Raw genomic sequence first — 10,400 nt, forward strand, 5'->3', positions numbered from 1 at the left:
AATTATTTCTTTAACATCTGAAACTTCATACATCTGATATATGTCCTGATGTGAGTGAATAATGAAATTCATGACATTCATAACTCATGCCAAGAAACTATATGACATAAAAGGGTGCATGGTTGATATGGGTATATGGGCCATAATAGAGGCATGTTCGGTTAATGATGAGTAGAAAGGAGGCAGTAGAAGCCAGAAAGAACGCGCGAGGCCAGACTATGATCTCTATGAGTGCTGTTCTAGTTATTATTGCATTTTCTTTGCCACATTAGGTTTTATATCTGCTGTGTGAAGCTGATCATTGCTACTGAACACTGCGTTTTGCATTATTCTATGGAGCTAATGACATGGGATCAGAAGAATCATTCAGTCGAAGCAGCGTGTTAATTTGGCTCTTTATTTCCATAATAATGCAGGATATACAAAACACATTCACTTGATAATTGTTGTCAACTATTCAATATCAATATGACTGATTTACATGACTTTATTATGAATGTTAAAAATCTTGTCTGTTACATGCTCATTACATGCTCAGGGACAATCTATCTCAGGGTCTGCAAATATAATGGATGTTGGCACATCTCTCCCTCTTTTTACATTGATGCACAGCCCACCTTCCCCTTCCTGCCCCTCCGTGCATACGTAACAAATAGATGGCTCCAAAAGTATTTGTCTACAAAATGGGCACATGCTGCAAAATAAAGATTTTATAAATACCTGCAGCTCAAACATGGCTTTAAACAAATGTTTCAAAAGTATATTGAAAACAGTGTTGGAAAAATTCCGAATTCCACCTTTTATCGTTACGGTACATGAAATTTAGTAAGACAAAAATAACTTAACTTTATTTTCTGGTACAAAAATATTGCCTCCACTGAACATTACAATATTTTATGAACTTGTTTTTTCTAAGTATCTTTTGTTAATGCTTTCTTTCTTAATAATGGTGCAGTTATATTAATATATTATAGATTTGCTTTTTTTGGAAATTAATAATATACAGCATGTTGCAGGAACTGGCCCATGAGGCTTCATTCATGGAGAGGACAAAATGTGTTTGTGTTTGTCAGATGAGATGCAATGATGCAATGATGCAAACGTAAAATTACATTTTGCTGTGAAATCACTTTCTAGAATGAAGTGCGGAACAGTACATCAGTACTCTTGAGCCTCCAATAGTTGCTTTCTGTATACTTCTTCTGATGGGTTATGCACACAGTGCAGGGCATTGTTCGGTTTTCGGACTTGATGGTAGCGGCTCCAGTCACCTTTGCAGATAAGCCAAGGCACAACATCCACTTTGTGGTGAAGCTCTGCTGAAAACTCGGTGCTGATGAGGTTGGGTGAGCCGGAACCTTTGCCGCGCGTCAGCAGTCGCATGTGTCCGTCGTAGCAGCAGTACTGTGCGCTCAGTGTGCTGCTTCCGAGTGCCAACAGCGAACGAATGCAGTAGCGAGCTGTAGGCTTGTACACATCTAGGTGCTCTTTCGGGCCACTGGCGTCTTTCCAGCGGAAGAGGCGACGCTTTAATATGTCGTGCATTTCCGCCGTGCCATAAGCAACCTCGGCTGGGTAGTGGCATGGGCATGCAGGAAGCTCCGCTTCTGATTTTGCTGTGTAGCTGAGCAGGAAAGCACTTCTGCAATTCATCCAGCGCTCACAGTTGTCCATGTCTGCATACCATATAAAAGGGTGTCATTTTTCAAGAGGATGCATGCCATATTCCATATTCCAACATGAACCTGCAGTTTAGCAGTAATTTTGCTTTGAATTTGGTAAATTGTATGGAATCGCCTCCTGATCACGCATGTACACAGAAGAGTAAGGTAAATGTTGTACTCTGTCTGCTTATTTCGCATCAAACAAAATTGAAAATCATTCCAAACAGGAGGCTTACTGTTTTAAGGATGTCATAGAGGACACAAACAACAGGCATGAATAGCTAATTTAACGTGGTAAATAAGGTGATGTTAAAGACGGTGCATCAATGGTGGTAAACTTCCGGAAATAAACCTTTTTCTTCAATCTTTAAACTTATATTTTATTTAAATTGAATGAAGTACTGTAGAACACAAATTGCATTTCCAAAAACTTTCAGTTTAGTCGGACAAATATGATGCCATTTTAAGCCATCTCGACCAATTATATTTGCCCCTCCAGCTCTCAGGGTGGTGGAATATTGTGATTTGGACAAAATGGCGGCTGGTGATCGGAAATTGGAGATTGTGCTCGGAAACGCAAAGTAAGAGCTTAAAAGGCCCTTCCCTTGTCCTTTTTCTCAAGACTGCACAGAGTTACACTCGTTTTTTTCTATGGTTGACGTTGTGACCTGAACTATAGTTCGGAACTTTATGATTGGAGATGAAGCGATTAAAAACTTCCTCTTTCCTTTTTTGGGATTCCTTTTGCGTAACAGCAAACACACTACAACATGCATGGAAAAAGGAAGGGAGTGGGTCCTAAGTTGTACATCTATGTGTAAAAATGTATGGACATTCAATGTGTCTGTTAGGTTATGTGCATGAGTTGCATGATGAGTCGGTGTAAAGAGAACGAATTATTCCAACATGGACAAAATAGAAAGCCGTAAGTTATTCCAACAAAGCCGATTTCTTCCCGCCTCACCCTTTCTTTTATGATTAAAACCCTCCCTATTTGTCCTTCCGTCCATATACCGCTGTGGGTGTGCATGGGGCATGGACTACTGTTTTCTGCACAAACATGAAAAGCAGCTTTTGGCTTTGAGGCTAAAGAGCGGAGAAGGTGCTGATGTGAAAAGGAACACAAAAAGTTTTTGGAGGTGTTGAGAGGAAATGGAGATATTGGGATTCTGTTAGCTCGAGAGGGAAAAACATTGCACCAGAGGGTGCTAAGAGCCAACAGAGGAAATGCTACAATCGTTTGCATCTGTCAACATGTCTTGCTTCAGTGATGTCTTCACATCAACCGATCGATTCTAATTTCGGCCTGCCACCGATGTAATCATGTCTGTCCGAGCCTGTGAGTACTGGCGTGGACCTTGGGACGTCCCCGAATTTCTGAAAATGGAAGGTTGAGGGAGGCGCTCATGGTCAGCTCCTACCGGGTCATCTGAGCCATAGCCCGGCAACCCTTGTCTTTATTCTCTCTGTCCTTCCTTCTCCATTATATTGATCTATCCCCACTTTCCATCCATTACGTTCTCATGTTGCGTCCCAACCACTCTCTTTACTTCCACAGTACCAATTTTATGTACGGCTTGCTGCTATAGAGTAGGATAGGTTTGCTCCGTAGAGGTTTTTTTTCTACGTTACATGTCCTGTAAGGACCTTTTGTCGATTTTGTGTGCACAGAGAGGCTAAGGATTGATTCTAGTCTTTATTATATACGAGTGGATTCTGCTTGCATCCTACAAGCAGATCAATACATCAATTAAATGAAGAATAAGGAGCAGTACGTGCTCTTTATTTATGATTACTCCAAGCTCCGCCCCTCTCCCGAACTGAGAGAGCGATTCGCCATCGGCAGTCCAAGCTCCGCCTCTTTCCTGACCGAGGAGAGAGCGAGGCTCGACCGGCCGGGTTTTGTTTACGGACATTTCCATACAGTTTTGTGATTTTTTTTTTCCTGTAATCGTGGCTTCGAATTACATCCGCACACTAAATTTCATCTTCCAAGCCCATTGAGAAACTACTAAACTTTTAATGTATAACTGAGTGAGTGAGCGGTTAGAATGGTTTATGTATTCGATGCATTGCTTGCTGATGTTTCCTTTTAATTTTGCCTGAAAATCATTATTCTTTAGATCTGTTGAGAGTTAAACTGTGAGCATCATTTGAGAATTGAAGACTTACTGACGCTGAGAAGCTCGGTCACGTTCTCCGACACTGGAACATCAAATGACTCGTGGAGACCTCGAGCACCTAGAATAACGCGACAAAACAGTTCATTTACATCATCACCCAATCACCTTCACCGGTTTGGTTTGGCCATTTTTTTTTTTCAATCTGAACACTTCCTTTATCCAATCCTGTCTACAATAACAGTGTGACTTCGAACTAAAGCTAAGGCAATATAAATCTTGTTTTCAAATTTTTCTACAGTCTTCTTCTTCCTTACATTGAATAGAAGAGTAAAGAAAAACAAAACACGTGGAAACACATTTTACTGAACTTTTACTTTAATTTATAGTTGTGCTACGATTTCCCATTTCTTACTCGCAATTTATCACTTTGCCTTCACTCTTTGTGTATTGGAAGAGCAAAGGATTCCAAGTTTAGTAAAAGTGGACCCATTGTGTTTTTGATGAAAAAAGGAGTAAGTATATGGCTTCTAAGTTTTATTTATATTGTTCGTGGAGATTTTTGAGTAATGTTCCATCTTAGAAACCCATTCCAAGTTGACTCGAGAACATCAAAACATTGCCACAAAGTTTGGACTTCAACCACAAGCAGTCCAGACGAGGTAAAGCAGAGAGCCAGCTGGGTTTTTAATTGACCATCCCATAGGGGAATCACTGTCCTCAAGCCTAGTTTGAATTTCAGAATCTGGAAAAATCCAAGTCCTTCTCGCTGCTGCCTTAATTTAGCAACGCCAAGAAGATATCCAATCAGAATCTGTGGTTCAATAGTTGTTGTTTAGCCCCGGACAGTCCTCTTGAACAAGCCTGCGGCACAGTCACAGCCGATTGATCTTGCAGTCGCAACCCAGAGATTGCCCCCCCCCCCCACCCTCACGAAGTCAGGGGAGAGAGAGAGAGAGAGAGAGAGAGAGACAGAGACAGGGACAGAGACAAAAAAAGAAAAAGAAAGAGACAATGGGCCGATCCATAGGGACCGATCGGCACTCTGACCGTGACCATGCCGCCCTGATGAATCTGGTCAGCAGGGTAGAATGGTGAGGATTTGGCCCCAGATTTGCGTTGGGGGGTAAAACCACCACGAAGAGGCATCCCCGATAGTTCTGAATCAATGGTTGGAGCATTCGCTCCGAGTCTAGGAGGTCGGTGGTTTGAACTCCACCCGAGTCGTACCAAAGACTAAATATGGTATATGCTGATTCTTTGCTTGAATCTCGGCATTTAAAAAGGATAGAGTACGAACAAACGACTACAGGTTGGCAACCATTGCGCAGGCTTGATGGGCCTAATGGCCTCCTCTTGTGTTGAAGTTCCTTATCAGGGATGTCTTATTGTTATTATTATCTCCAGACTTTAAAAAAAACGGGGAAATATTGTAATTGGTTCTGTCTGTCTGTCCGTCACGCTATCTCCTCCTAAACGGAAGTACAGAAATTCACCAAACTTGGTAGTTATGATCCCCACATGGCACAAAGGTGCGAGAACAGTGTCGTCCCTTGGGGTGGGGTCAAAAGGTCAAATACAAAAAAAAAATTCAATTACGGGCCCATTTTTAATGAAACTTTGTATATGCAATCAACATTGGGGGAAATATGAAATGTGTAGCGATTTTTTTTTAGATTTGACCCCCGGTTCTTGCCCAAGGAGGGGACTTGGTCGCATGGGTCAAAACAAAGTTGTTGTTTTTTAACTCAAAATATGATATTTGGTCATTCCTGGTGGAACTTTTTGCCATCTTTCAATCTTGCATAGGTGGGAAGCATGGGGATGTGCGATGGCTCGCCATCGACTTCATGCTAGTTATTCATTTAGCTTGAACGCAGAAATTATGAAAGCGTCAGTCGAGAACCCTTTCCATAAGGCCACTCATTACAAGTAGTTGATTACTCATTACAGGACAAAGTCTTATGTGAAGACCTGGACTCAAATAAAAGAATTACATGGAAATAAAAAAAGAAAATAATAACAATAAAGTTTTAAAAATAAATAATTAAATTAAGTATTTTAAAAAAAAAAGAAAAAAAAGTCAAATAAAATAATTGCATGGAGCAGAATTGTGGGCTGATTTAACGATATCTGATCTGAGGCTAATTTCATAAAATGTTGCTTTTAAACATGTGTGATGCATTCATGTCAATCTTTTCAATGTTCCCTTCTGTAGGAAAAACGTGTTTCACCAGAGCAGCTGCGCTGTTCACAGGCACGACTCTCCGTAGCCGTGCAGGATGGGCCACACGAACGGATGCGTTGTTGTCTGCCAGAGCCACAGGTCACCGAGCACGCGGACCAGGCTCCCCACTCACTCTGGCCACTGTCTCCTGAACACCATTCCACAATACAGAATCGATTAAAAAAAACGTGATTCATCGCCAGGTGACTATCGGTTTTGCTTATACAGTTAGCGGCGTCTCAAAAGTGATTGCATCTAAAAAATATATTTTAACATGTGTTTCTGTGCGCAACTATTTTGAGAATATCTAGTCTGTGTTCATTCATTTGGAAGCTATTGCTGCAATTTCATTGTCTTCTTGGGTCTTAAATGCACAATCAGAAAGTATTGCTTTGTTAAAAGATTTATTTTTTTAATCCATGATAAAGTTTAACAGAATCAGAGCAGAAACTGAAGTTGTAATGAGGAATTTCCAGCTTGAAGTCCTCTGTCTGTTAAAGGAAACCAAATTTGGAAAAATTGCACTTCCTGAGTTAACGAGAAATGGATTTTGATATTGGCAGAGAATCCGATCATCATTGCGCACGTTTCTGCAGATTGTAATTTTTGCGTGATTTAGGGAAACTGGTTGACGGAGGCCTAGAGGTGACTTTAGTCATTGAGTGACACCTCCTCTGTGATGAAAACGGTTCAGAATTTACTTTTCTATCCTTGCCAGTGCCAACAATCTTGAATGGGTGTTGTTTATGCAAACTCTTGGTTAAGGGTTGTCCATGTTGGTGTTGGCTTAGCGGTTTGGGTGCCGGGTTGGGATCCGAGGATCCTGGGTTCGAATCCCGGTCAATCGCTAAATTAACACCAGGGGGTGGGGGGTTGACTCAACCTGTCATATCCTTCCGAGGTCGGCAAATTGAGTACCAGCTCACTGGTAATTCCCTGTGTGTCGCAAGAGGCGAGTAACAGGGTTGGTGGCAGGAAGGGCATCTGGTCATAAAACATTGCTTCGAAAAGGGGACCATGGTGTTCGAAAAAGGCCAACCCCTGCCCTGCAGGGAAAAATGGCCTCTAAAGGTGGTCTCTCTCTCTCTCTGTCTGTCTCTGTCTGTCTATGTATCTGTGTCTATGTCTCTGTCTATGTCTGTGTCTATGTCTCTGTGTCTATGTCTCTGTCTGTCTCTGTGTCTATGTCTCTATGTCTCTGTCTGTCTCTGTGTCTATGTCTCTGTCTGTCTCTATGTCTCCGTCTGTCTCTGTGTCTATGTCTCTGTCTGTCTCTGTCTCTATGTCTCTTTCTGTCTCTGTGTCTATGTCTCTTTCTGTCTCTGTGTCTGTGTCTATGTCTCTGTCTGTCTCGGTGTCTCTATGTGTCTATGTCTGTGTCTGTCTGTCTCTGTCTCTCTCTGATGCATCTCGTGTGTAAGGGGAGAAACCGGCAGATTGTAAAAGCAGAAGGTAGCGGATGAGGATGGTGTAGCGAAACGTGTGTAAGGGGATGTTGTGAGGATATAATAAGAATCATAATGTTATTTATTTCACTCCTTGCTTGAGGGAAAAGAAAGAGAGAGAGAGAGAGAGAGAGAGAGAGAGAGAGAGAGAGAGAGAGAGAGAGAGAGAGAGAGAGAAAGAGAAAGAGAAAGAGAAAGAGAAAGAGAAAGAGAAAGAGAAAGAGAAAGAGAAAGAGAAAGAGAAAGGACTTGCTGGCACCAATTGTTTAAAAAAGCATTTTTCTTTCCCTCCGAGCATTATATTTTCATGGAACCTGATCGGGAGTGTTTCGCGATGCAGGTAGTTCAACTGATTGCTTACCGTACATGGTGTTTCCAGACGCTTTGGGCTTGTTTGGGCCAAATAGACCGCGAAACCAGGTGAGGAGGGGATTCAGAACATTCCTTTCCTCGGGCGGTGGTTGATCGGGTCTTGCGACTCCCCACGGTCGTCCCCCGAGACGCTTGAAGTTCATCTGGGACTTGGGCTCATCGACCACCTCGATGGTCACCTGAAATTCACACGTTTGTTTTAAAATACCGAGTTGTGGAAAATTCGAATACACTTTTCAAGTGGCGAAGTGTGTATCAAATGTACAATGACGGTGTACGGATCACGCTTACCTGGATGTTGGGGTCGCCATCCAGAGGTTCAGCTCGACCCCCGGCGTAACCTCTCTCCAGCTCTCCAATGGCAGCCACGTTGAAGAGCAACGCGGGCTCGGGGCTGTCACTGACGAGACGTTTTCCTTTTCCGTGTCTACGTCGATTTCGGTCGCGTCTTGGGCTCCGGTGTCGCCCGTGACCTGCAGGGCTCCTGCCCTTGATGTACGACGATCCTGGGCTCTGTGTTTCGGGAGATCCCATCGCAGGGGCGACAGGAGACTCCGGCGTTCGTTCGCGTCGTGGGTCCTGCTGACCACGAGGGATGCAACATGAAAGTACCTTGAACAGAAGCAAGGGATTGAAATAAGATGAAGTAAAATTCACAACAAAGGAATCCCATTACCCGTGGAACCTTCTCGTTGGGGGAAAAAGTACTTTACTCTCGCTATGGATGGTGTTTGATGATCAAATGAGGGCTCGAGGATGGTTCCACCAGGAATGCGAAAACGAAATTTCCGCACATGCGAAACAGGTAACATGAAGATGAGCTGCTGGGTTCATGGGGACGCGGACTTACCTTGAGTTCGCGCCTTTGCGCGTGGGAGCTCTCGGCGTCTCGATGCGCCTCCGCCCGCTGTCCGCCATGGATGTGGAGGCTGAAAACCGCCAACGCCAGAAGCGCAAGCACATCCGATGTAGCCATATCTCCCTCCCACCCCCGAGCCCCCTCCCCTCGCACAAGTTCGGGTCCCGACTCACAGCAGCGCTTCTATCCACCTCGATGACTCGGAAGGTCTTAGGAAGCGATAGATGTGCGGGGCACCTGGTGCACGTGCTCGCTCGCACCTCCGTCCGTATCCATTTCCCGCGTCGGCCACGGGTGTCTGCAGATCAGAGCTTCTGGGTGATTGGGAAGAGATTATGGATGCACGCTTCTTTTATATACAGGTTCTTTCGTCTCGATTCGTGAGGCGAGGATGCCGTCTTCGTGTGACGTTGAGCTCTCACAGAGGGAGTCGAATGTGCCTTGGGGTTGGGATTTGGGGTTTGGGTTTAGGATGCGTGCCAGGCGCCCGCTGGCGCGTTTGAGGACAGCCCTTTGGTTACGGCTTTATAAACGCCGAGGCGCCTTAATGGTGATCCCTGTCTTCAGGACCTCCTGTCTCCATGGGTTCCGCCAGGAAAAGCCACGAGTGTGATGACCCGCAGCTGTTAGTGAGAATGAAGATTTATTTACGCTTTGACTTTTTTAGCTCGACATTCCCACAAAGGATTCGCAGAAAGATTGACAAACGCCTCTTGGGAATAGAAGATCCCTCTTGGAAATCCGTTTGAAGATTTGGGCTTTTGCACTGGGACGGTTGCGGCTGCCCCGTCCCAATACTTTCCTCGCTCTTAATTGACTAACGTTCTTCAAATTTCTCTTGGGCATTTCGAGCACGCCGATGCATCGTTGCTAATCAGTCCCGAGGCCAAATCCTTCGTTTCTATGCTGACATCATATTAAACAGCTGGAGTGCCTTTGATCCCAATGAAAGCATGACGCGCAGCTTACCCAGGGCGGGCCTGATTACAGCGAGAACGCGGCTCCATCAAAGGATCTGTGCCGCAGCTTGAGCCCCTCGCTCCGACCGCAACTTCAAAGCATCCCTCACGCTGTTTACAGAGAGAGAAGAAAAAGAAAACCTGCTAATTTAATGATCTATCTCTCATATATGTTTATGTTTATATGCGTATATGTGTATATATCTATAATCTATGGATGAATGTCTATATATATGTATTGTTGCGAATATGGAATTTGACCTCCATATCCGCTTGTAAATATTCCCCTATCTTCTCCGATACTCCCCAACTCTCCCCTTACCCCATTCCCTAGTCCCATTGTCTGTAAACAACACCCATTAGAGCCGATCTTCCCCTTCATTCCCCCATTAAATGTCGTGCCCAGGTCCCCCGCACCACACGTAGACAATTATAGGACATCTTGCTAGTTATTCTTAATCTATGTCAGTTAAGGACTTGTTTCCATTAATTATGACTCTTCGTTGCACCAGAATGTGATGATATGGCACCAGTAGGAGTTTAGGACCTTCCCATACCTCCCCGCATCTCTTCCCATCATCTCAAGCTCCAACAACAACCACAACAACAGCGGCTTTGCGTCCTCACTCCGGCTCGGTTGGCCGCCATTGAACATGTGCTCGACGGGGTTACCCAGAAGGGGGCTCCCTGTCGGCCCCTCGTCAAGGGCGGAGCCGGTAACCCCCGCACCCAATGAGAAGCCATGGGCCGATGC

General features: G+C 44.3%; 1 protein-coding gene across 2 annotated transcripts; it reads right to left on the reverse strand.

Moving 5' to 3' along the window:
• Positions 1-376: 376 nt before the first annotated feature.
• Positions 377-9,268, reverse strand: ISM1 (isthmin 1). Of its 2 annotated transcripts, none has more exons than XM_068128467.2 (6): positions 8,679-9,268; positions 8,120-8,410; positions 7,818-8,007; positions 6,019-6,159; positions 3,837-3,905; positions 377-1,676 (listed from the first exon to the last, which is right to left on the reverse strand). In XM_068128467.2, the coding sequence occupies exons 1-6, from the start codon at positions 8,802-8,804 to the stop codon at positions 1,159-1,161; spliced, it is 1,335 nt and encodes a 444-aa protein (XP_067984568.1). In that variant the 5' UTR covers positions 8,805-9,268; the 3' UTR covers positions 377-1,158. The 2 variants fall into 2 exon arrangements, with proteins under 2 accessions (XP_067984568.1, XP_067984569.1); XM_068128468.2 differs by having other exon boundaries at positions 8,120-8,407; positions 8,679-9,107.
• Positions 9,269-10,400: the final 1,132 nt, after the last annotated feature.

The sequence above is a fragment of the Myxine glutinosa genome, chromosome 9 (assembly GCF_964187855.1).
Source record: "Myxine glutinosa chromosome 9, kmMyxGlut1.1, whole genome shotgun sequence".
Taxonomy (NCBI): Eukaryota; Metazoa; Chordata; class Myxini; order Myxiniformes; family Myxinidae; genus Myxine; species Myxine glutinosa.

Excerpts from the sequence above, each read along its gene's own strand:
- ISM1 (XM_068128467.2), bottom strand. The coding sequence starts at position 8,804 with ATGGCTACATCGGATGTGCTTGCGCTTCTGGCGTTGGCGGTTTTCAGC. Across the intron at positions 8,008-8,119 it reads ATGGCGACCCCAACATCCAG|GTGACCATCGAGGTGGTCGA; the intron begins GTAAGCGTGATC and ends TGTGAATTTCAG. Across the intron at positions 1,677-3,836 it reads GACCGAGCTTCTCAGCGTCA|ACATGGACAACTGTGAGCGC; the intron begins GTAAGTCTTCAA and ends TATGGTATGCAG.